The 26,918-nt window shown below is 42.6% G+C and overlaps 3 protein-coding genes and 1 long non-coding RNA gene across 4 annotated transcripts; 1 reads left to right on the top strand and 3 right to left on the bottom strand.

Annotated features, from left to right (window-relative positions):
- Window positions 1-633: 633 nt before the first annotated feature.
- LOC113031094 (olfactory receptor 1500-like) lies at window positions 634-1,605 on the bottom strand. The gene has a single exon (XM_080307621.1). It carries the CDS (start codon window positions 1,603-1,605, stop codon window positions 634-636), a length of 972 nt encoding a protein of 323 aa, XP_080163747.1.
- A 4,520-nt stretch (window positions 1,606-6,125) lies between these two features.
- On the bottom strand, window positions 6,126-7,217 carry LOC113030950 (olfactory receptor 1500-like). Its single transcript, XM_026182761.2, has one exon. It carries the CDS (start codon window positions 7,101-7,103, stop codon window positions 6,126-6,128), a length of 978 nt encoding a protein of 325 aa, XP_026038546.2. The 5' UTR covers window positions 7,104-7,217.
- Window positions 7,218-13,112: 5,895 nt separating this feature from the next.
- Window positions 13,113-17,949, top strand: LOC145431573 (uncharacterized). Its single transcript, XR_013911921.1, has 2 exons — window positions 13,113-14,585; window positions 16,358-17,949. It is a non-coding gene; the product is annotated as an uncharacterized LOC145431573 (long non-coding RNA).
- Window positions 17,950-23,923: 5,974 nt separating this feature from the next.
- LOC145431592 (olfactory receptor 1500-like) lies at window positions 23,924-25,015 on the bottom strand. Its single transcript, XM_080307619.1, has one exon. The coding sequence runs from the start codon at window positions 24,899-24,901 to the stop codon at window positions 23,924-23,926; it is 978 nt and encodes a 325-aa protein (XP_080163745.1). The 5' UTR covers window positions 24,902-25,015.
- Between the last annotated feature and the right edge of the window lie 1,903 nt (window positions 25,016-26,918).

Genomic DNA, 26,918 nt, shown 5'->3' with positions numbered 1-26,918 from the left:
TCGCGTCTACCGCGTTCGGTGTGAACACACCGCAAGAAATCAAATTGATAATTGACTTTGAAAATGGGATTCAAATCAGTAAATTTGTAGCAATTCCCATCCCTAGACATATTGGAAACTAATTTGATCTCTTAAATCTGTTTTCACATAGAATGTCAAATGAGAATGTAAAGAAATGATTAAAATTAATAATTATGCTTTGTAATGTTCATTGACCAGCATCAAATACACTATTACATTACAGTCTTTCACAAAAACACACACAATAGCCGTATACGTGATGTTTTAAGAGCAAAAAATTATAGCATAAATTGTGGCATTGTACCACTGAATATGACATAAACACTGGAAATTAGATTTTACATATTTTCTACTTGTAAATGTACTCCAGCACAATTGTGTTCACAATAACATGTTCACATATTGTTTTTAGGATTTTTATACATTACATTTTAAATAGTCTCACTTTTCAACACCAATTATAAAATGTTATATTATTATTATGAGACATGAAACATTGTTTTGTTTGCCATATTTTGGATTATTTTACATGAAATTTTCTATGTTTTCAGCTTTTTAAAACCCCCCACAAAGGATGATTGGGTACTGCTAAAGTTCAAATCTGAATGCTGTTTATTTCTTTGCAGAAATTTTAAATTGCATTTTAACTTTTAATAACTTCTTCAACGATTCTTTGATTTCCTGTGTCTGAAGACCATAGATTATTGGATTTAAAGTCAAAGGCATGACAGTGGCCAAAGATAGACTTACAGTCCTTGCATTTGGAAGTATTGTACTCCCAAAGGTAAAGATAAATAGTGCAGGGAGGAAATAAATTGCCACTAATGAAAGGTGACTTGTGCAGGTTTTTAAAGCCTTTAGTCTTTCCCTACATGTAACAGTTTTTGACAAAGAATAACCAATACAGCAGTAACTTCCCACGATAAATGCCAGTGGAACCCAAAGAACAAGAACTGATGCCAAATGAGCAATTACACGATTTGGAGTAAGATCATTGCAGCCAAGCCGATACACAGGTCCATGATCACAGAAAAAGCTCTGAATAACCACAGAGTCACAGAAAGAAAGTCTTGTGAGAAGACCAACTGCAGTGAGTATGATAGTAATTGCAAGAAGCCAGAAAAAAGCGATCAAAGATAAAATGAGCTTGTGGCTGATTCTCATTTGGTAGTGCAGCGGGTACATGATAGCCAGGACTCTGTCAAAGGACAACACAACCAGATTAAAAGCCTGTGCTGCAAAAAAAGTCAAGCAGAAAAACATGAATGCCAAGCAGTCATTGTAGGAGATATGGTGATGGTTAAACAGAAAAATGTCAACAAGCTTTGGCATCAAAGCAGAGCTACTTAACAGGTCTGTAAATGCAAAGTTCACAACTCCAATATGTTTTGGACCTCTCAATGTATGATCCAAAATTATGACAATCATCAGTAGTGTGTTTCCCACCACTGAAAAAATGTAGATAAAGCACAGAAAGACAAAGTAATACCTAATATTAGCTATGCCATTAAATGCACTTATTATGAAATATGCAGGTTTCACAAATGTGATGTTTTTCCCAACAGCTGAATTTAAAAATTCCATTTGAATAATTTTTTTTTAATGTTGAAGGTTAAAGTTAATGTCCTTTATTTTATGTTTCAGCAAACCTTCTTTAGTTAAGACTGGCTCCAAATGGAAGCAGAGCACGTTTGTGTTCTGTCCCTTATAGTCACTTGGCATTCCCCTATGACATCAAACCATATGGTTACAGCTTTGTGCAGACAATTTAACTAATAGGAATATTACATAATGGTTAATATTTTCTGACTGCCATCTTACTATCCCGAATTTTTGGTCAACCTCAGACTGACAATACAACTCAAAATCATGTTGTTTTGGATTAATTAAAAAGCTGGAAAGGGTACTTTGTGAAAATGTGTGCCCTTTTTCTACTCCTGACATTAATCTAAGATTATCAAATACCGGCTTTGCTGTCCTGCCAAGCTTGCTGTTGGGCACTGTTATTTTGTGTCAATAAGCTCGTAAGTAGCAAATTTAGTTAATAGAAGTCAGTCAATAATGGTAAACGCTAACATGTGTTAAAAGACTCATCAAAGGTAATGTATTTTTTCATGAAACTTTTTCACTTTTTTTTTTTTTATTGTCACATCACATGTGCAGGTACATTGGTACAGCACATGCGAGTGAAATTCTTGTGTGCGAGCTTCACAAGCAACAGAGTTGTGCAAAATACAATAATGTAAACAAGCAAAATACAAGAATGGCTACATCTGAAACTAATAAATATATGTACAATATATAATAGTATATGCAAAAAAAAAAAATTTCTGGATGGGTATACTAAATGTTTTTCTACGTGTGTGTGTGTGTGTGTGTGTGTGTGTATACACATATTTTACAAATTAAATAGAGTCAATAAATAAAATATATAAAAATATACAGAGTGAGACATGTGCAAAACAGTGGCATTACTGTACAGTATGTAGTGCATAATGTTGAAGTTCCAGTAGTGAAGGTGAGGTGTCTATGATGTGTTCAGCAGTCTGATGGCCTGATGGAAAAAGCTGTCTCTCAGTCTGCTGGTACAGGACCGGATGCTGCAGAACCTCCTTCCTGATGGAAGTAGTCTGAACAGTTTATGGCTGGGGTGACTGGAGTCCTTGATGATCCTCCCCGCTTTCCTCAGGCACCGCTTCCTGTAGATGTCTTGGAGGGAGGGAAGCTCACCTCCAATTATCCGTTCAGAGCACCGCACTACTCGCTGGAGAGCTTTGCGGTTGTAGGCGGTGCTGTTGCCATACCAGGTGGTGATGCATCCAGTGAGGATGCTCTCCATGGCACAGTGATAGAAGGTCCTGAGGATGCGGGGGCTCATGCCAAATCTTTTCAGTCTCCTGAGAAAGAAGAGGCGCTGCTGCGCCTTCTTCACTGTTTTGTTTATGTGTACTGACCACGTAAGATCCTCAGCCAGATGTACACCAAGGAACCGGAAGCTGCTCACTCTCTCCACAGCAGCGCCGTTGATGGTGATGGGGGTGTGTACTTCTCTGCACCTCCGGAAGTCCACTATCAACTCCTTTGTCTTTGCGACGTTGAGGGTGAGATGGTTGTCTTGACACCAGTGGGTCAGGGCGCTGACCTCCTCCCTGTAAGCCGTCTCATCACCGTTGGTGATCAGACCCACCACTGTAGTGTCGTCCGCAAACTTCACAACAGAAGAGGATGGATGGCTGGAATGGAATGGAAAGATAGATAGATGTTGTGCACTGCCTTGGAAGTTTGGAGTGGAGCAGATGTTGTGATGGGCCAACTCACAGTTTTTTTTCCTCCAGAAGTCAACCACCATCTCTTTTGTCTTGCAGAAATTCAGAAATAAGTGTTTCTTTCGGACCATTCTACAAACTTCCTCACCAGCTCCCTGTACTCAAACTCCTTTCCACCCCTAATGCGCCCAACCACTATTGTCATCAGAAGATTTCTGCAGGTGGCATATTCCACTGTTATACTGCAAGTCTCACTTAGTGTCACGGCTGAGGAGGCGAGCCGTGTGGTGTGGAGGAAGGAGGACCCAAGATGCAAGCAGTGGATGAAGATGCTAGTGAAGTTTATTTACAAGGTGGTGTAGTGGCAAACGAGCAGTGGGGCATGACAAAATAACTGAAGACACCTAAAGTGGGAGAACTAAAATAACAGAAATGGGAGCATACGACAAAGGGATGAGAGGCAGAGAGAGGCAGACGAAGAGCAGGACACCGAGGAACACAGAGTAACGCAGACTGACACGGAGTAACATAGACAAACCGGCAACAGGCAGGAGAACACACAGGGCTTAAATACACACACCAGTAATCGGGGAATGAGAGACAGGAGGGCAACACAGCTGGGAGAAATCAGAGCTGACGGGACAGGGGAAACGTAAACTGAACACACTCACATGAGACGGAGACCTTCACAATAAAACAGGAAACTCACAGACACAGAACCAGACAAGACAAAGAACTAAACAGGCAGATTCACAAGCAGACAGTGTGACACCATGGACAGACGGAGGGAACACAGAGAAATGGGAGCAGGCAGGCAAAGAACAGAAACCTAACAAATGGCAATTCACAACAGAATACATACAACAAAAGCATAAGGAAACACAAAACACTGAGTCGGCAGGCTCAGGACCATGAGACTTAGCAGAAATTGCTGGGTGGTATAGGGTACTGAAAATTATTATTATTTTTTTTTTAAAACATGTTTCTCGCTATGCCACCAGTATCATCCAGGTGAGAGTGACAGCAGCACAGAAAATGAATAATTGTACGCTTCCATTTACTTATTTATTTTTATTTATTTTTTAGTTAGGGCACCCTTGCATATGTGCACTTACAGGTATAGACACATTTATATTTAACCATGTTGTTTGTCATGGACAGTATGTTCATGTTCAGACTGGGTGTAGGACATTCCTCCCAATCACCCCACTGTTATTGACCAAGAAAAGTCCCCCAGTATGATAATGGAGCCCCGAAGTGGGGTGACTTTCACCAGCTTACCAAGAACTCCAAGAATACTGGATCCCCGCAATAGCGACCCTGAGCCTGCTCACTATCACTCACATCCAGCTTTAAGGACACTAGTACATATAACATGATTCAATTCAGCAGGTAGAGTGAGTACAATTAGTGAGTACAGCATGTGTTGTACTCAAGTGTTCTTAGTGCAAGTGTTTTGTATGAGTTACAACCTTCTGTCCATTGACCTGATATGTTTAGGCATTGTTCTGTAAGTAGTCTCCCAGGATTATTGTTTCCTTTGCATATGTTTCTTTGTCATTTGTTACTGGAAGACTGACTGTGATTCTATTACCAGCAAATTACATATTATAGTATGTGAGCTAACACACTTGGTTAGACCTCGCTCTTGTACAGACTGGCGAGATTTTCTTTTCCACCCCTTGAAGAGTACCCAGTATGTAGAGTCTACACTTTGAGTTTACACTTTGGGTGGTTTGTTACTGGGGATTTATGCTTTAGCGGGAAAACTAACATCATAGCTACTACTAACTGCAAATCACTCAGAAACCCTACAGTGTAATCTGATTACCGGATAGCAATTGGCCTGTTCAGTACTGCTGATTTCTCCTGTGCTTTTTAAACTTTTTTTCACCAATGTTTTTAATTTATTAGTGAGTGAATATGAATTTTCTCATAAATATAAAGAGTACGACTCATAGTCTCAACTTAACCACATGGTCTTTCACTTTTATTAGCCCTGTGTTCCCTCTGTAATCAAACCATGTGATTATATTGTTATAAGTAGAATTTACTCAATCGGGTCACTACACAATGATTCAGTTTATTTGCCACAAAAAATAACATTCCTGGGTTTCTACCAGTTTAGTCAGTCCTTTACATTATATTTACATTTTGGTTGGACATTCTTTGAAACACTAATCAAAGGCGGCCCATATCCACATAGAAGCTGGAAGAAAGAGAAGTTGGAAGGCTTCCTGACATATTCTCATAGCAGAAAATTATCTATTTAAACAGTCATTAAAATGTATTTCTGTAGTTATATAGTAGCTTTACTGAATCTCACTTTGAAAAAAAAAAAACAAGAACAAGCATATGTCATGCTGCAATGCATATTTCTCAGAAAGGCAACCCTTACATTTGGCTAAAGATAAATGTGATTAGTTATCACTATCACCTCACAGCATAAAGGTCCCTGCTTTGAATCTAATCTTTCACCTTTCCATGCTTTCCCTGTTTGTGCATGACTTGTCAACAGGGTTTATTTTATTTTATTTTATTTATGATAAACTACTAAGCTTTCACGTTCATAAACTGACCATAGTTGTGAATAAGTATCTGTATGTCTCTCTGTGTTGGTCCTAACAGTAACAATTACAGTTGCTTAAAAAATTACAAATCACAAATCTTTGCTACAGGATGTGTTTTCAAATCAATCACACACTGCCCCGTGAAGTGTGACATTTGTAATTTGAGTTCGATTTGGAAGTACTTAAACATACTTGAACATTTTTATTTTATTTTATATGCATTCCTTAAATAAACCAAGGGGTAGACATATTTATGCCAAATTTATTCTTACTTTTTAAATTTGACTTTTCTATTTTTGTAGTGTGTTGTGATTCTTCCCTTTAACTTTTTTAGAGATTCTTTGATTTCTTGTGTCTGAAGAACATATATGATAGGGTTCAGCATTGGAGGAAAGACTGATGTCAGAGACAGGTTTATGATTCTGGCATTTGGCTCTATGTTTAAACGTAGAGTGATTAATATTGGGAGGAAATAGATTGCCACTAATGAAAGATGAGCTGTGCAGGTTTTAAAGCCCTTCATTCTTTCTCGAACTGTGGCTACCTTAGCTAAAGCATAGCCTATACTCAGATAACTCAACAAAACAAACAAAAGAGGAAGCCAAAGAATAAGAGCTGGCAAAATCCAAGCAGTTATATCGCTGGGTGTATAATCATTGCATGCAAGCCGGTATATCTGACCATGGTCACAAAAAAAGCTTTTAATAACGACTGACTCACAGAGGGAAAGCCTTGTAAGAAGGCCAGTTGCAATAAGTATAACAATAATGACAAACACCCAGAAAGAGGCAATTAAACAGAACATGAACTTGTGAGTCACCTTCAGTTGATAATGCAGTGGGTAAACAATCGCCATAGCTCTGTCATATGACAGTGCAACCAGATTTAGAGCTTGCATTGAAAGGAATACATAGCAGAAAAACAGGAATGTCAAGCAGTCATTATAGGAAATGTGAGGGTGATTAAACAAAAAGATATCGAGAATCTTTGGCACCATGGCAGAGTTACCTAACAGATCAACCAATGCAAGATTGAAAACTGCAATATATTTCGGTGTTCTTAGATTGTGATCCAAATATATTGCGGCCATGACAGCTGTGTTTGCCAGGACAGAAATAATATAAACAAAAAACAGAAAGGCATAATAATATTTTATATTAGGAATGCCAATAAATCCACTTATAATGAAAAATGCAGGACGCAAAAAAGTGATATTTTTTCCAAGTGCAGAGTTGAAAAGATCCATTGGCAAAAAATCTTAGAGTCTTATATTGCCTAAGCTGTGATAATGCAGACAGCAGTACTGCACATCATGATTCTGTTATGCAAACTGGAGTACCCCAGATGATGAAGTTCTAGCTGGTCCCCTCAGTGTTTATATTTATCAAACCAATAGCTACTCTGGTTTGATAGCTGGTGTGTGTGTGTGTGTGTGTGTGTGTGTGTGTGTGTGTGTGTGTGTGTGTGTGTGTGTGTGTGTGTGTGTGTGTGTGTGTGTGTGTGTGTGTGTGTGTTATCAGTGGGGGTGAGCTGGGTGGGTGGTGGGAGGTAGTTTCACATGTTGCTTTTTTCCTTTGTTGTTTGATATAGGTTTTTAAATGTTCAGCATTTTTCAATAATTCAAAATTTATACTGTGCCAATATGTTACAAAGTGAGAGGTCTGAACTGCCAGAACAGTTTAAAACCTGGACTCTTGCTCTATGTAGCAATGCTGTTGCACTACTTGTCACAATGACTCTGTGTGGCAGGCAGTGTATGGGCCCTAATGCAGGACTTGGATGCAGAACTAAACTCAAAAGTCATCTTTATTGCTGGAACCTTTCAAAAAACAAAGTAAAGCTGGGTTAAAGTTGGGCCCAAGTCAATTTCACTCACATTTGTGGAGGAATGTGGAGAGACAGTATCAATTGCTGCAGTTGGGGAGCAGTCTCTGCAGGCGGTGAGATGTGCAGAGACAGAATATCCAGGGTGAGCCACACCCTGGATATTCTGGGACAGCAAATGCCTCCAACAAGCTCAAGCGTGAAACCTCTGATGAACAGGTAGGCATCTTCGAAGCAGTAGTTCTTTCACTAGGCTGAAGTGATACACCATTATTGGGAAGTGGGAAGGAAAAACTCCCTTTTAACAGGAAAAAATCCTCAGACAGAAGGGAAGGTCAGCCATCTGCTGCGACTGGCTGGAGGTGAGCAGAGGAACAGTAGACAAAACCAGACTGTAGAAGCAAGCCAAAGATTAATAATAACCAATGATTAAATGCAAAGTTGTGTATAAACAGTCAGTCAAAAAAGATGAGGAAAAAGAAATAGTGCATCTCAGGAACCCCCCCAGAAGCCCAGGACTTTTAAGGGTGGATATCAAGGTCACCCACTCCCATTCTATGATATGGTACCATGAGGCCTTTAAGATAAGATGGGTTCAGATTTGTCATGGTCTGGGTGGTTACCTGCAGGTCTCCAACAGCGGCTCCTCCTCCTTTAGGCAGAGATTGGTTGCTCCTCCCTGGCTGACCACCTGTGGGCAATTATTCCGGCAGCATATAAGACCTGCGCACTCAACCGTTCATCGTCTGAGTATCTGCTATCCCCATGTTAGTCAAGTGGAGTGTGATTGCTTTGTCCAGAACCCGTGTGACGACTTACCTGTTTTTCTTGTCCTCAGAGGTAGCTCCTGGAGTGGAGGTCTCGCCTCCACCTCATCCACCAGGATTGCCGATTGTCTGCTGGATCCCGTTGACTGTGCCCTCTCCTCTCATTACAGTGCCCCGGCCACTTCATAGCCCAGTTTCCACCTCTCCACTGCCTCAGCTGTTCAGCTGCACCCTAGAGTTGTCTAGGTCACCCTTAGTTAACTTAGTTTTTCTGCGCGCCTCTAGTGTGGTGGCGTCGTGTTGTTTTGCTGGTGTTTAACTGTGGGGGGAAATAAACCTTCTGTTCACTTACCGTCTCGCTTCCGGTTTGGTTTCTGCACTTGTGTCCATCTCTGTTACCTCGCGCCGTTCGGCCGTGACAGTATACTCAGGACAGTTTTATGGACACAGCAGACCCAACCCGTGTAGCGATAAGTAAGCAGGGGGCTATCATCGGTAGTCACGAACAGACGCTGCAGTATCTCCTAGCCCAAGTACACACGCTTACAGACGAGCAGGTTAAAATGCAATCCGACATCCAGTCCCTTCAACCCTCGGCGGAGTCAGAACCCGCCGCCAGTAGTTCACCTCAGCCCGTGGCAGATCCCGAGCCCCAGCGAGCTTACCTGTTCCGCGACGCAGCTTCCCCGGAGCCGGAGCCGTGCGCAGGTGACCCGGGGGCCTGTAGCGGTTTTCTTTTACAGTGTGAGCTGGCGTTCGGGCGTTCGCCCCGCTCTTTCGTTTTAGACACAGTTCGAGTTTCCTATTGTGATATTATTCTGTTATTATATGTTACCTTATATATGTAATCAAAGTAGTTGAATTAGAATACTGCTGTAGATCATATTATACCCTTTAAAATAGAGTGTGTGATCTGTATGTAGTTTAGTTCTCATTATACTTTTGAGTTAACAGAACATATTCACATATTAGTTCATTAGATAAATGTGCATCACTCTGTATCCTTGATCTGCTGGGAATGTGTTACACTGTTTTCTTGACATGCTTAATTGTTGAATCATGAAGAGAAGGTTGTAAGCAGGAGACTCTGTGTCTAAAGACAGGGGAGATAGACAGACCACATTCCACACCCCCACCTTACAGAAAGCAGAGAAACAACTGCCGAGGTCATAACTTAGGCGCTGTAACAGAGAAAAAATGTGATGTTTTGGCTTTTACGACTAGCTGGGGGCCACTAGAGACTATAAAAAGCTGAGCAACCCGTCACCATTTTGAGACATGTGCCTGACCCTCTGGTAGCATCTCTCCCGTCCGGACGTTCTAATGCTCTTATTGTTGAATTGTATGCAAATAAATGATTGTTGATTGAGCATTTATACACCGAGTATTGTCCTTCCTTCAGCCCAAAGATTCAAAGAACTGCGTGTTTTCAACAACTTGGTGCCGTGTGACCCGGATCTTTGGTGTGCTGAGGAGGTGCAGATTTGACCTTTGGTGAGATCGTGAGGCGAGGTGAACAGAGGACCGGTCCAAAAATAAAAAGGTAAGCACAGCCTGTTGTATTATAAATACCAAATGTGCATATTGGGCTTTCCAAATTAATCTGTTCACTGAGTCACATGTATTTTCACAGTAAATTTGTCGGTGTCTGGTTTTTGGCGCAAGATACTAACAACATAAGTTGAGGCTGAATTCCAGTGTGTTAAATAAACTGCTTCTACCGAGAAACTAATAACATACTACGTTGGTCTAGATTGCAGTAATCTGCTTCTACCGAGATACTAATAACATACTACGTTGGTCTAGATTGCAGTAATCTGCCTCTACCGAGATACTAATAACATACTACGTTGGACTAGAGTGCAGCCACTTTACCTTCCACATTTAATTTTGTCTAATACTGGCTTCTGTAGCAATAATACGTTAGAATTTATTCTGAAGACGCGGCCATTAGTTCAGTACATTGAAGTCGAGGTTTGTTTATTTTGTTTATGGTGTCAGTGATGTCCTGGCTTTTGCCGGCTATGAAATAGAAGTTGATTTAAGGACAAGCAGATGCTGGCTTCACGGTGCAGTTGGACGCTGGCAACGCGAGAGCGAAACACGTCCGTAGGTTTGGTTTATGATACGGCGTGTTCCGGTGGTGCGGCCGTGAAGTGCAGTAGTGGTTGGTGCTAGTTTTAGTACATTTGATAGAGGTTTTGACGGTGGTTTGTGGCGTCAGTCGAGTATAAAGGGCTGCGGCCATAATACAAAGTAAAAATTTAAGTAAATAGCAACACCTGGTTTATGATGTCAGGTATAACTTCGGGGATGCAAGCATCACTTTTATGATGCGACTTTGCCCCGTGGTGGCGGTCATAATCGCAGAGAAAGGGGTATTTTGGTCTATGGTGCAGTGTGCTTTAAGAAGATCTAATAGTTGAGCTCAGAGGTTTCTGTGTAAAATTCCCGCTGAGGAAAAGTGTTGTGTGTGAGTGTCAAAGCGCGCTCTGGGTGAGAGAGTGTGTGTGAAGCTGCGAGGCGCGCTCTGGGTGCTGTCTTGTGGGTAAAGCGCGCACTGAGTGAGAGTGTGAGTGAGGCGCGCTCTGAGTGTGTTTTTTGTGTGGAGTGTGAAGCGTGAACACAGTGACAGTGACGGTTAATGTGTTTGATTAGGAGGACATTAGAGCAAATACACATTTTAGGATCAAAGGTTGATGCCTAGTGTACCTGTGGAACTTTGCCCTAGGAGTGGCGACCCTCCTGTCCGGGGACGCTTGGCCAGGACCGGCGGCGTCCGGGTGCCGAGGTGGTGACTTGGGGAGGTGAGGGCCCCCGCATAGCCACGGAAATAACACTGGAACGGCCGTGTAATCACGGGTTCACATTTATTCCGGACTAGAACAAGACACATTTTGCGAACAAACGTTGAGTCTAGATTAGTAAAGAAATATAAAAAGGTTGAATTCCTCGTTTCAGTGGTTGAAATTGTTGTGTGCCTGTCCCCTGACGAGTGTGAAATTAAAATAAAGAGGGAATTTGGAGCCACATAGAGATAGACGGGCATAATTGGGTGTATTACTCTGTGGTGTAATAAAAATAAAAAGGAGAGATAGTAAGAGGTGTGCAGTGGAGAATTATAGAGGAGTAGAGAGAGGAATGTGTTGGGAGACTGGCGTACAGTTTACGCTGTCAAGGTAGGCGTGTTGCCTGCTTATCGGTTTAAAAGTGATGAAAATGAAATTAAAATAAATCTCTTAGTGTGTTAATACAGGAAGCTGCGGACCTGGACCAACTGCCCCCACAAGCACAGCGGCCGAAGCAAAATTATAGGTAATGGGAACCACACCCAGCACGAATCAGCAGCTGTGAAACAGACAGCAGTGAGGAGAGAATTAGAGGAGAAATTAAGAGAAGTTTTAACACATAAAATTGGGGCCAACGGACTTGTGGAGGTTGGGAAGGCGTCCGGAGCATCACAACAAAAGGTGAAACAAAAACACACACAAGCAGAGAAATCTGAGAGAAAGGCTCCTTTTAAGGTAACGCCTAGTTTGAGAAAAGATAAAATTAACCTGCTTTTATACAAATGCACATACACGCAATGAAGAAACAGCTTACACTCATGAACACGTGAAGATTTTCCAGCAAGGTTAAAGAAAAATTAACATACTTAAATGATGAAGTCTATACATTACTGACAAAGAAACCCTCTGGGTTGCAGGACAACAATTTAACTAAAAAAAAAAAAGGAACACTGGTCTAACCAACCAGGCAAGACACAACAAATTTAGTGGTTAAAAGATTCAAATTGTGACATGTTTTCTGTTGATTGATTAATAAAAGTGATTACTGAATGAAAGAAAGTTCCATTTTTGGGCTTTTAAACATGATCTTAAGAATTTTAACATATACCGGTGTTGTCCTGTCAACTTGGTGGGTTAGGAGTTGATTATATCGGGAGACAAAAAACAAAAAAAAGGGGGAGAGAAGGCTGACACAGGGCCTGGCCCCATTGCCTCCCCTCTGAATAACACAGCCAACACAACAACATTTTCCTGTTCGTTTGTTTTTGTTTTTTGTTTGTTTTTGTTTTGTTTTTGTTTTTCTATACATATTTAATTACAGGCTGCTTTGCCGGCCCTGAAAGCCGAGGCTGACTGGACTCCTGCTCTCCCCCATACGTGACACTGACCAAATGCTGCAACAGCTGGACCCACAACAACGACCTGAGAATGTCAACAGACCTGCAGGAATGTGATCTCATGCAGCCGAGACGGAGAGCACTAAACCTAAGGCCCGTTTCACTACACGGGGGAAAATTCCCAGACTGCGTCAGCTGACAGAGCTGTGACGAGATGCCCGCCAAGCCCGAATGAAAAGTAAGGCCGAGCGAAAGAATGCTGACCTTGATAACTTTGCATTCACACTGTGCAGGACAGTGATGGACCAACACGGATGATCGGGTGGCGAAAAAGGGCGTGACCGAGACAAGAGGAGTAACTGAGGACAGAAGGCACCTCAGAATGGACAAAAACACAGAAGAAGAGGCAGGTTTCACCTGCGGTGAACATCGACCCTGGAGAAAGGACTGCCCCAATTGGGGTCAGAACCAGGACGGACTGAATTTTGAGCAGAAGCAGCAGCAATGGTCGCAAACAAACTGAAAAGGAGGGGGGGGGGGGGGCAGGACCCCAGGGCATGCTTCAGGCCGTGGTTTACCCAGAACACCAGAACAGGAAAGTGATGAACACAAACACCCACACAAACACACACATCTACATGCACTGACTCAGAATGAAGAGAAACACACACACACACACACACACACACACACACACACACACACACACACGGGAATGTTGATTCACTGAGAAGTGATGCACACACATACACATGCACACGCTTGTGCAATAAAGAGTGATCCACACGCACACACACATACACGCTGATGCAATGAAGAATGCTTTGCTTATGCTGATATGCAAAATGCTGCACACAAACATCCCAATGCATAATTATTATGAGGAGCCATTGATTACTTAGAATGTGTTATATGTCACCCAGAGGGCATTTATGTAGATTTTAGGAATAAGGTCTAAAAAGTTTGGATATGAAAACAATGTCTGTGCGTGATGTCTGTTTATGGCTCAAGGCCTTGACTGAATTCTTTGCTGTGCTTCACACAGCCCTGATGAGGAACAGTGGCACAGAGTGAAAATGATGAATTAATAGTGTAAGTTTAGGTTGGAGTACGGCATTTTCTGTGATTGAGTTTTAATTAAAGGAGGAACAAAAGGTGTTACGGCACCTGAGCTTCTCATTCCCACACAATATTGTCCCGGCAGGAAGCAAAATGTTCCTGTGAATTTCTGGTTGATTGTTTGGTTTTGCTTAGCGCTAGCTTGATTTTATCAGTGAGCTTTGGCTTGTGTTCTTTCTCGTAAGCGAGAGAGGGATAGTTTTATGCTTGGACATGTCTGCAACGGGCCCTAGTTTGTGTTATTTTAGTAGTATTTTGTTGGTTATGTCTGTTTTCGTTTTTGTTACAGTGCACTGGAGAAAAAACATCTGAGAGGTGTGATCCACCGGTGGTGATATGTTGATATTTTGTGAGTTCATGATTTAACAATCAGCTCTTTAAACAAGGCCTGAAAGATTGAAATTTAAAGCGCTAAATATTATTACTGTAAACAGTTGCAAAGTGTGCTTCTCCATGATTGTAATTGGCTTGGGAGAAATTCACTTATAGGGAACACTGAGAAGTTCTGAGTCTAAAAGGATTGCACCGAGTCAATCCGGCCCAAAAAACAAGAAGGAATTGTTTTCCTTTTAAAATGATGACGTCATCTTGCTGGTGATGGATGCTCGAATAGGTTGCGCGTGAGACTCCATTATCAGCGACATCTGGTATGAATGTGTGTGGAGGTATGCATGTGAATGGACTGTGATGGACTGACGACTAAAAGTTTTGACTAACTTGATACTGAGACAATGACTGCACCCACTTTAGGATTAGTAAATGCCAATAAACAATTCATAAACAATTCACCCAGCCGACAAGAGAAGGGTGGATGCTTCGCTTTGTTTTGTTTTGTTTTTTCAGGAGCAGGAGGATAAGAGAGACTGGAGGAGGAGACTCTAGCTTCACATAAGTATGAACTGCAGACTTAACACTGTGGTTGCTGATTTTGAGTTACTGATGTTTGCATTAAGAAAACTGTGGTATATTAGCTGTGTTTTGAGTAAGGTATCATGTTATATAATGGGAATGCCAAATGCTACAGTGGAGAAGACTTTTGATACCACTCATGACTGGAATATGTTATTATTAACCATAGCAGGCCACTGTAAAAAGTCAATTAAATTTTATAGAGGAAAATCGCCAAAATTGAACAATACCTATGAATGACTGGCCACATTCAGAATAGAGATATGCAATAATAAACATTGGTCCACGTGATTTAGGTTCTCACTTGAAATAGTAAGTTATTAAATGTAGAATATAATCGACAGGGACATTTGATAGGATGTGGTACTGCAAAAGAACAAGAGCAAAGTAAATAAAGACAATATTGTGTCTAGTTTGGATAAATTCAAATTAAAATGTACCATTACACTCAGAGGATCAATATGGAATAAAACATATGCAAAATTTGTAGGAAGTACATGACTGATAACTGTTCTGTCCTGAGCGTTTGTTTCTAGAGCACCCACTTGACCACACCAACAGTTTCTCGCCACCGAGGAGGGGTACTTGCAAAAAGAATAAAATAAAAATCTGAGTTTAACAAAACATTTTAAATGTAAATATCAAGCTTACCTTTCTTTTTCCATGAAATGTGCTTGTGGGCACGCCAGCCATTTTGAAAAGGTGGGCAAAACAATTGGCAAGGCCACACCCCCACACGTGTGATATAATTTTAAAGGTACTGTTGCCCTCTCTAAGAAACATCAGGACTTAGAGGAGTGGCAAGTAGAGTATGCGAGCTACAAGCAAAAACTAAAATGTGTACTACAGTGTGCAAAAATGAAATACTGGGTCATCAGGGGGACATGAGGGACATTTATAAAACTAAAAGTCCCACTAACCTTAAAGTGCACTTGAGAAGCCCACACAAGAAGGTTAACCTAGCTTACCTAGAAGACCTCATCAGGGGGAGCACACTCCCCCTCCTTGAAGAGCTCACCCACTCAACCCGCATCCCCAGGAAACAGCTCACCCCAGATAAGGCAGCGTGATGTATCCCGAGACAACAGGACGGGGACATCTAAATAAAGGTGTGAAACAATCGCCTTCAAAGGGTTATCAATTAAATTTAACCAAAATTAGGACCACTCGGTGCGGCAAGAGTTAATAGTTATTAGTCTCAACACCCAAGGATAACCAGAAGAGCATGACTGATATGGTGGGACTGGGATTTTGTTACACTTAATTTTTGCAAAACACAAATAAAACTAAATTGAAACTAAGGATTTTCAGAAAATAAAAACTACACTAAACTAGCAAAGAATTGGTAAAAACTAATATAAACTGATGAAAATTGCAAAACTATTACAACCCTGGTGCAGAGATTGGCAAATCTGACCAGGAAACGTTATAAAATGGATTGTCAGGATAGTCAGCGTTGAAGCCACTTTTGACAGTCCATACTAGGATGGCATTGGACATCTTCGGGGCAGAAAAGGGTTGGTGTGACCAAGGTGTGGTTTGGCTTGTTGTATGTACATTTCAAAATGTTACAGCTCTGGATGGACCAGTTACCAGGGCATGGAAGGATGACAGACTTTATTACATGAGGAGAAGGGACATTTTCGGGATCGAAGATCCTCAGGGATGACAAGGCTGGAGCAACGGTACTCGAGAGAAGAATTTCTGATACTTTCTGAGATATGATGTCACTAACCTTCTCTTTTAATTGTCTAGCTCCAATGAATTGACACATGGGAGTGTGTCAAAAAGGGGGAGTTGAGTCCGAACATCAAACAATGGTTTTATGAACATCTTATGACGTTATTTCTGTGTTTAATAATTTAGCTATGGTAAAACTTAAGCTTATAATGTGTTAGACTTAGAAAGGGTTCACTAATTTTTGATTTCTTTTACACACACATAGATTATGATTAGAATAGGTCCTGAACATAATATTTTAAACCAAATTTGAATCATTAGAACAACAATGGATAACAATATTAGATTATCAAGGCTAGGGAGAGAGGTGTTTTGGTTTTCTGTCTCTTGCAGAGAAAGGAACAGACACCAGACGGGGACACGGAGATGTGAGGACCCTTCACAGCAGAGACAGATGTAGGGACAGCCGAGACAGCAACTGGGGTCAAGTGTCATGACGTTTGGGCTCCTGGAGAAGATGGATCCCACAAACACAGCAATAACCATGAAGGGGTTGGCGAAAACCAGGAACACCAGACCAACGAGGTTCGAGAGGCTCTTGGCAAAAAGGGGGACACGCCGGTGAACCCAAAACACACAGATCCTTGTTTGAAATCGGGGCGGAATAATCCCCAGAACTGTGCAATGACTAAAGGGTGGTCTAACCCCGGAGGTCGAAGAAAGAAGCTGAGAATCACCCAACTGGACGACACTGGTAGCTGCAGCAATAAAAATAAAGGTTAAAAGCTCCTTAGACAGAGGTTCTAGTCTAAGTACATTTGAAAGGTATAAGGGGGCATTAAAATGGGAGTGGAAAACTGGAGCACCAAAATAAAGCTGTGGGAAAATGGGGAGTGATGGGAGTGTCATCTGTAACTGCTGTTATGGTTGTAAATCTAACTTTGCTTGCATCTGAACTGCGTGAACACAGAGGTCATCCCCCATATGGTCCACCCGTTAAAAGGGGACAGAGGGCCTCAGGATCAAGAAAACCTGGACCTTGCAACGCTGAAGTTCTTGTTATTAGTGATCTCTTTAATGAGAGATCAAAAGAGGGTATTGTGATATTATTCTGTTATTATATGTTACCTTATATATGTAATCAAAGTAGTTGAATTAGAATACTGCTGTAGATCATATTATACCCTTTAAAATAGAGTGTGTGATCTGTATGTAGTTTAGTTCTCATTATACTTTTGAGTTAACAGAACATATTCACATATTAGTTCATTAGATAAATGTGCATCACTCTGTATCCTTGATCTGCTGGGAATGTGTTACACTGTTTTCTTGACATGCTTAATTGTTGAATCATGAAGAGAAGGTTGTAAGCAGGAGACTCTGTGTCTAAAGACAGGGGAGATAGACAGACCACATTCCACACCCCCACCTTACAGAAAGCAGAGAAACAACTGCCGAGGTCATAACTTAGGCGCTGTAACAGAGAAAAAATGTGATGTTTTGGCTTTTACGACTAGCTGGGGGCCACTAGAGACTATAAAAAGCTGAGCAACCCGTCACCATTTTGAGACATGTGCCTGACCCTCTGGTAGCATCTCTCCCGTCCGGACGTTCTAATGCTCTTATTGTTGAATTGTATGCAAATAAATGATTGTTGATTGAGCATTTATACACCGAGTATTGTCCTTCCTTCAGCCCAAAGATTCAAAGAACTGCGTGTTTTCAACACTATATACCGTATTTTCACAACCATAAGACGCACCGTACTAAAAGGTGCAGTCTCAGTTATGTGTGCCATTACTGTATTTAACACACACATAAGGCGCACCTGATTATAGGGCGCATACAAGTATCAGTGTTTAAAAATAAAGCGGGAGCAAAACTGAGTTTGGTACTCACATTTTTATTACCGGTAATCGTCATCATCATCAGCATACAAGTGTGCGTATTTAAAAATGAAGCGGGAGCAAAACTGAGTTAGGTACTCACATTTTTATGCAGACATGTTAGCCCAAGCATCTACAATCCATTCGCAAATTGTGGCGTAACTCGCCCGGCGCTGCCTTCCACTCTTAGTGAAACTGTGGTCTCCATCGGTCATCCATCGCTCCCACGCCGCTCGCAGCCTTACTTTGAACGGCCGGTTCACATCGATGTCCAGCGGTTGGAGTTCCTTTGTCAGGCCTCCCGGAATGACAGCAAGCTCACAGTTCATTTGTTTCACTTGTTTTTTCACATCGGCTGTGAGATGGGCACGCATAGAGTCACAGATCAACAGCGATGGTGATGCGTGGAAAAAAACCACCTGGTCTCCTTACATACACCTCCCTCAGCCAGTCTTTCATCATTTTGTCATCCATCCAGCCCTTTTCATTTGCCTTGATGATTCCTGCTGGAAACTTCTCTTTAGGCAAAGTCTTTCTCTTAAAAATCACCATAGGCGGCAGTTTCTGTCCATTAGCATGGCAGCCAAGCACAACAGTAAAAGAAGACTTTTCGTGCCCCGTTGTGCGTATCGCTACCGTGCTGGTCCCCTTCTTCTCCACAGTGTGACTCACCGGGATGTCGAAAGTGAGCGGCACCTCGTCCATGTTAGTGATGTGGCTGGGCTGGATGTGTTTGTCGGCGATGTGTTTGCTGCAGTAGGAGCGGAAGATGGCCAGCTTTTCATTATAATCCGCTGGAAGTTGCTGCGCTACCGTAGTCCTGGTCCGGATGGAAAAATGGCACCGTTTCATGAAACGAAAGCACCAAGACGGACCTCCTCGGAAATGTTCAATTTTCATTTCTTCTGCTAGCGAAACTGCTTTTAGTTGAATGGTGACCGTCGAAACGCTTCTCCCACTCATTCTTTGCTCGATGATCCACTGCTCGAGTCTTTCCTCCAACTCGGGCCACCTCGCCTTATGTCCGCGGAAACTCAGCTGCGTCTTCTTGACCTGTCGGAGCTTGTTTTCCAGCTTCCTCCACTTGCAAACCATTGATTCATTAATCTTGAATTCTCTCGCGGCTGCTCGATTTCCATGTTCCTCCGCGTAGCTGATGGCCTTCAGTTTAAACTGTGCTTCATAAGCGTGTCTCTTTGCCATTTTCAGGGTTGTTAAAACAACGATGTTCCGCATAATGCACATACCTGTCCTTCTAGACAGGTATGTGCGATTGTCCCGGTATATACGATCAACGCCCACACTTCACCCTTTAGCGTTCTCATGGTGTTCTCTACTACGTCCTCCTTACAACACACAGGGCGCACTGCACTACAGGGCGCGCCGCACTTTTTAAAGAAAATCTAAGGCTTTTATGTGCGCCTTATAGTTGTGGAAATACGGTAATAGGTAAACTACGCGACCAAGCCCTAAATTGGGCCGAGGCATACCTGAGCGTACACCCGTTGCCGTCTTGTAGCTATGATGCCTTTCTTGGCGAGTTCAAGAAGACTTTTGCTCACCCTATCTCGGTGGGCAGTGCGGTTCGGCGGCTGTTAAATCTCCGTCAGGGCTGCCGTAGCATCGCGGATTATTTGATTGACTTCCGCACTGCCGCGGCGGCAGTCGGCTGGCCCGATAAGGCCCTTCAGGGAGTCTATTTGCAGTCGCTGAACGAGCACATGAAGGATCAGCTAGCGTCCCGAGTCGAACCTGTCACTTTCGAGGAGTTAGCCTCGCTCACGCTTCGCATTGACAACAGACTGCGGGAGCGAGAGAGGAACTCCAGTACCCGTCAGCCAGTGCGGCGTGTGTCCCCGGTTTTCATTTCCCCATCGCCGCTTCCGGTTCAGCCTTCGGCCACAGTCGCCGTGGAGAGGACTGAATCGGAACCAGAACCCATGCAGATCGGGTGATCCCGGTTGTCCCCGCAAGAGAGGGAGAGGCGTTGTCGCTCTCGCTCGTGTTTTTATTGTGGCTCCGCTGAGCATTTTATTTCCACCTGTCCCAAGAAAGGAAAAGGGGGCGCCCACCGGTAGGTCCGGGGATACGGGTGGGTGGTACCAATATTGATTCTAAGCCCCGTTTTTGTTGCCGGTTACGCTCTTGCTCGGTTCTGCGACCCACACGTCCCAGGCATTAGTCGATTCGGGCGCCGAGCAAAGCCTCATTGATAAAGAATTAGCCAAGCAGCTGAATATTCCCCTTTTTGAGTTGGACTCTAGCATCCCAGTTAAAGCACTAGTAAACCAAGTTTTCTCTCACATCACTCACTGCACCGCACCTATTACTATAGTCACCTCAGGCAACCATAGGGACAGACTCCCCTTCTTGACATTCCACTCCCCCAGCACTCCCGTTATCCTTGGTTTCACCTGGCTAAAACTACATAACCCTCATCTGCACTGGGCAGGGCAGAAAGTTATAATTTGCAGCCCATTTTGCCATGCCAATTGTCTCGTCTCAGCCCCGCCGTCTGCCATTGTCGAGCTCGCACATGATGAAAGCGCCAACATAGACCTTTCTGTTATACCTTTGGTATACCATGACTTAAGGGAGGTTTTTAACAAAGACAAAGCTCAATCACTACCCCCGCACAGACCTTACAACTGTGCCATAGACCTGTTACCGGGTTCCACCCTACCTTCAAGCCGCCTCTACAACCTGACACGCCCCGAGAAGACAGCCATGGAAAAGTACATTCTCTGGCCGTGGGCATCATCAGACCCTCCTCTTCACCCATGGGGGCCGGATTTTTCTTTGCCGGTAAGAAGGACGGCCCTGTATCGATTTTAGGAGGCTTAATGACATAACGATAAAAAACAAATACCCCTTACCGCTGATCAGTTCCGCCTTCGAGACGGTCCATGGTGCCTCCATTTTCACAAAATTAGACCTCAGAAATGCGTACCACCTCGTCAGAATCAGGGAGGGCAATGAGTGGAAAACCACCTTTAACACTCACTTGGGGCACTTTGAATATCTAGTGATGCCTTTCGGTCTCACAAATGCCCCAGCGGTTTTCCAAAATCTGGTGAATGATGTACTGCGAGATTTCCTCGACCGTTTTGTCTTCGTTTATCTCGACGACATCCTGATTTTTTCCAAAAACCTGGAGGAGCACCAAACGCATGTCCGAGCCGTGTGACAACGGTTGCTGGAGAATAAACTGTACGTTAAGGCGGAGAAATGTGAATTCCACTCCCTTTCCGTCTCGTTCCTGGGCTACATCCTTGGGGGGGCAGGTGAAGACAGACCCGGCTAAAATACAGGCAGTCGTGCAATGGCCCATTCCAACGTCCCGGAGTCTTCTGTAGCGTTTCTTGGGCTTCGCAAACTTTTACCGCCGCTTCATCAGAAACTACAGCCAAGTAGCAGCACTGCTGACCCAGCTAACATCTTCAAAGCTCCCTTTCATTTAGGGTCCGGAAGCAGGAGCTGCTTTCTCCAAGTTAAAGGAACTGTTTACCTCAGCGCCGATTTTAATTCACCCCGACCCCAAGAAGCCATTTATAGTTGAGGTGGATGCGTCTGACGTCGGGGTAGGAGCGGTATTGTCACAGTGCTCTGGCACGGCGTCCAAACTTCACCCGTGCGCCTTTTTTTCCCTGTCGCTTATCACCGCTGAGCAGAATTACGACGTGGGTGAAAGGGAACTGTTGGCCATGAAACTGGCCTTAGAGGAGTGGCGGCACTATCTCAAGGGAGCGGAACACCCATTCATAGTGTGGACTGATCACAAAAACTTGACTTACCTTCGTACAGCCAAGAGACTGAATTCACGTCAAGCTCGCTGGTCCATGTTTTTCAGTAGGTTTAACTTCTCGATCTCTTACCGCCCAGGGTCCCGCAACGTGAAACCGCAAATCTAACACGCAACGCCCGGCTTGGTTGTTGCAGCCTCTCTCCATTCCACGGCATCCCTGGTTGCATATTTCTTTGGATTTTGTTACTGTTCTACCGGTTTCTTCTGGCAAGACCGCAATCCTCACTGTGATTGACAGATTTTCCAAGGCAGCTCACTTCATTGCCCTCGACAAACACATCCACTGAAACTGCTAATCTGCTAGTTGACCATGTTTTTAGGCTGCACGGGATACCCACTGAGATCGTCTCTGACAGAGGACCGCAATTCACGTCGCAGGTCTGGAGGGCGTTTTGTACATCCTTAGGAACAAAACCCTGTTTGAGCTCAGGACACCATCCTCAGACTAACGGTCAGACAGAACGCCTCAACCAGGAATTGGAGGCCACCCTCCGCTGAGTCACTGCCTCCAACCCTGCTTCCTGGTCATCGTTATAAACACTGGAAATTAGATTTAAAATATTTTCTACTTGTAAGTGTATTACTCCAGCACAATTGTGTTCACAATAAAATGTTCACACATTATTTTTAGGATTTTTATACATTACATTTTAAATAGTCTCACTTTTCACCACCAATTATAAAATGTTATATTGTTATTATGAGACATGAAACATTGTTGTCCTTTGTTACTGAAAGACTGACTGTGATTCTATTACCAGCAAATTACATATTACAGTATGTGAGCTAACACACTTGGTTAGACCTCGCTCTTGTACAGACTGGTGAGATTTTCTTTTATACCCCTTGAAGAGTACCCAGTGTGTAGAGTCTACACTTTGAGTTTACACTTTGGGTGGTTTGTTACTACTAACGGCAAATCACTCAGAAACCCTACATTGTAATCTGATTACCGGATAGCAATTGGCCTGTTCAGTACTGCTGATTCCTCCTGTGCTTTTTAAACTTTTTTTCACCAATGTTTTTTAATTTATTAGTGAGTGAATATGAATTTTCTCATAAATATAAAGAATACGACTCATAGTCTCAACTTAACCACATGGTCTTTCACTTTTATTAGCCCTGTGTTCCCTCTATAATCAAACCATGTGATTATATTGTTATAAGTAGAATTTACTCAATCGGGTCACTACACAATGATTCAGCCACAAAAAATAACATTTCTGGGTTTCTACCAGTTTAGTCAGTCCTTTACATTATATTTACATTTTGGTTGGACATTCTTTGAAACTCTAATCAAAGGCGGCCCATATCCACATAGAATCTGGAAGAAAGAGAAGTTGGAAGGCTTCCTGACATATTCTCATAGCAGAAAATTATCTATTTAAACAGTCATTAAAATGTATTTCTGTAGTTATATAGTAGCTTTACTGAATCTCACTTTGAAAAAAAACAAAAACAAGCATATGTCATGCTGCAATGCATATTTCTCAGAAAGGCAACCCTTACATTTGGCTAAAGATAAATGTGATTAGTTATCACTATCACCTCACAGCATAAAGGTCCCTACTTTGAATCTAATCTTTCACCTTTCCATGCTTTCCCTGTTTGTGCATGACTTGTCAACAGGCTTTATTTTATTTTATTTTATTTATGATAAACTCCTAAGCTTTCACGTTCATAAACTGACCCATAGTTGTGAATAAGTATCTGTATGTCTCTCTGTGTTGGTCTTAACAGTAACAATTACAGTTGCTTAAAAAATTACAAATCACAAATCTTTGCTACAGGATGTGTTTTCAAATCAATCACACACTGCCCCGTGAAGTGTGACATTTGTAATTTGGGTTCTATTTGGAAGTACTTAAACATACTTGAACATTTTTATTTTATTTTATATGCATTCCTTAAATTAACAAAGGGGTAAAAATATTTATGCCAAATTTATTCTTACTTTTTAAATTTGACTTTTCTATTTTTGTAGTGTGTTGTGATTCTTCCCTTTAACTTTTTTAGAGATTCTTTGATTTCTTGTGTCTGAAGAACATATATGATAGGGTTCAGCATTGGAGGAAAGACTGATGTCAGAGACAGGTTTATGATTCTGGCATTTGGCTCTATGTTTAAACGTAGAGTGATTAATATTGGGAGGAAATAGATTGCCACTAATGAAAGATGAGCTGTGCAGGTTTTAAAGCCCTTCATTCTTTCTCGAACTGTGGCTACCTTAGCTAAAGCATAGCTTATACTCAGATAACTCAACAAAACAAACAAAAGAGGAATCCAAAGAATAAGAGCTGGCAAAATCCAAGCAGTTATATCGCTGGGTGTATAATCATTGCATGCAAGCCGGTATATCTGACCATGGTCACAAAAAAAGCTTTTAATAACGACTGACTCACAGAGGGAAAGCCTTGTAAGAAGGCCAGTTGCAATAAGTACAACAATAATGACAAACACCCAGAAAGAGGCAATTAAACAGAACATGAACTTTTGAGTCACCTTCAGTTGATAATGCAGTGGGTAAACGATCGCCATAACTCTGTCATATGACAGTGCAACCAGATTTAGAGCTTGCATCGAAAGGAATACATAGCAGAAAAACAGGAATGTCAAGCAGTCATTATAGGAAATGTGAGGGTGATTAAACAAAAAGATATCGAGAACCTTTGGCACCATGGCAGAGTTACCTAACAGATCAACCAATGCAAGATTGAAAACTGCAATATATTTCGGTGTTCTTAGATTGTGATCCAAATATATTGCGGCCATGACAGCTGTGTTTGCCAGGACAGAAATAATATAAACAAAAAACAGAAAGGCATAATAATATTTTATATTAGGAATGCCAATAAATCCACTTATAATGAAAAATGCAGGACGCAAAAAAGTGATATTTTTTCCAAGTGCAGAGTTGAAAAGATCCATTGGCAAAAAATCTTAGAGTCTTATATTGCCTAAGCTGTGATAATGCAGACAGCAGTACTGCACATCATGATTCTGTTATGCAAACTGGAGTACCCCAGATGATGAAGTTCTAGCTGGTCCCCTCAGTGTTTATATTTATCAAACCAATAGCTACTCTGGTTTGATAGCTGGTGTGTGTGTGTGTGTGTGTGTGTGTGTGTGTGTGTGTGTGTGTGTGTGTGTGTGTGTGTGTGTGTGTGTGTGTGTGTGTGTGTGTGTGTGTGTGTGTTATCAGTGGGGGTGAGGTGGGTGGGTGGTGGGAGGTAGTTTCACATGTTGCTTTTTTCCTTTGTTGTTTGATATTGGTTTTTAAATGTTCAGCATTTTTCAATAATTCAAAATTTATACTGTGCCAATATGTTACAAAGTGAGAGGTCTGAACTGCCAGAACAGTTTAAAACCTGGACTCTTGCTCTATGTAGCAATGCTGTTGCACTACTTGTCACAATGACTCTGTGTGGCAGGCAGTGTATGGGCCCTAATGCAGGACTTGGATGCAGAACTAAACTCAAAAGTCATCTTTATTGCTGGAACCTTTCAAAAAACAAAGTAAAGCTGGGTTAAAGTTGGGCCCAAGTCAATTTCACTCACATTTGTGGAGGAATGTGGAGAGACAGTATCAATTGCTGCAGTTGGGGAGCAGTCTCTGCAGGCGGTGAGATGTGCAGAGACAGAATATCCAGGGTGAGCCACACCCTGGATATTCTGGGACAGCAAATGCCTCCAACAAGCTCAAGCGTGAAACCTCTGATGAACAGGTAGGCATCTTCGAAGCAGTAGTTCTTTCACTAGGCTGAAGTGATACACCATTATTGGGAAGTGGGAAGGAAAAACTCCCTTTTAACAGGAAAAAATCCTCAGACAGAAGGGAAGGTCAGCCATCTGCTGCGACTGGCTGGAGGTGAGCAGAGGAACAGTAGACAAAACCAGATTGTAGAAGCAAGCCAGAGATTAATAATAACTAATGATTAAATGCAAAGTTGTGTATAAACAGTCAGTCAAAAAAGATGAGGAAAAAGAAATAGTGCATCTCAGGAACCCCCCCAGAAGCCCAGGACTTTTAAGGGTGGATATCAAGGTCACCCACTCCCATTCTATGATATGGTACCATGAGGCCTTTAAGATAAGATGGGTTCAGATTTGTCATGGTCTGGGTGGTTACCTGCAGGTCTCCAACAGCGGCTCCTCCTCCTTTAGGCAGAGATTGGTTGCTCCTCCCTGGCTGACCACCTGTGGGCAATTATTCCGGCAGCATATAAGACCTGCGCACTCAACCGTTCATCGTCTGAGTATCTGCTATCCCCATGTTAGTCAAGTGGAGTGTGATTGCTGTGTCCAGAACCCGTGTGACGACTTACCTGTTTTTCTTGTCCTCAGAGGTAGCTCCTGGAGTGGAGGTCTCGCCTCCACCTCATCCACCAGGATTGCCGATTGTCTGCTGGATCCCGTTGACTGTGCCCTCTCCTCTCATTACAGTGCCCCGGCCACTTCATAGCCCAGTTTCCACCTCTCCACTGCCTCAGCTGTTCAGCTGCACCCTAGAGTTGTCTAGGTCACCCTTAGTTAACTTAGTTTTTCTGCGCGCCTCTAGTGTGGTGGCGTCGTGTTGTTTTGCTGGTGTTTAACTGTGGGGGGAAATAAACCTTCTGTTCACTTACCGTCTCGCTTCCGGTTTGGTTTCTGCACTTGTGTCCATCTCTGTTACCTCGCGCCGTTCGGCCGTGACAGTATACTCAGGACAGTTTTATGGACACAGCAGACCCAACCCGTGTAGCGATAAGTAAGCAGGGGGCTATCATCGGTAGTCACGAACAGACGCTGCAGTATCTCCTAGCCCAAGTACACACGCTTACAGACGAGCAGGTTAAAATGCAATCCGACATCCAGTCCCTTCAACCCTCGGCGGAGTCAGAACCCGCCGCCAGTAGTTCACCTCAGCCCGTGGCAGATCCCGAGCCCCAGCGAGCTTACCTGTTCC

This window comes from Astatotilapia calliptera, chromosome 10 (genome assembly GCF_964374335.1).
Source record: "Astatotilapia calliptera chromosome 10, fAstCal68.1, whole genome shotgun sequence".
Classification (NCBI taxonomy): domain Eukaryota; kingdom Metazoa; phylum Chordata; class Actinopteri; order Cichliformes; family Cichlidae; genus Astatotilapia; species Astatotilapia calliptera.
The sequence above is the reverse complement of the archived record's forward strand: the minus strand, read 5'-3'. Positions and strand labels throughout refer to the sequence as shown.

Bases quoted from the DNA above. Each gene is read 5' to 3' on its own strand.
- LOC113031094 (XM_080307621.1), bottom strand. From the start codon at position 1,605: ATGGAATTTTTAAATTCAGCTGTTGGGAAAAACATCACATTTGTGAAA.
- LOC113030950 (XM_026182761.2), bottom strand. From the start codon at position 7,103: ATGGATCTTTTCAACTCTGCACTTGGAAAAAATATCACTTTTTTGCGT.
- LOC145431592 (XM_080307619.1), bottom strand. From the start codon at position 24,901: ATGGATCTTTTCAACTCTGCACTTGGAAAAAATATCACTTTTTTGCGT.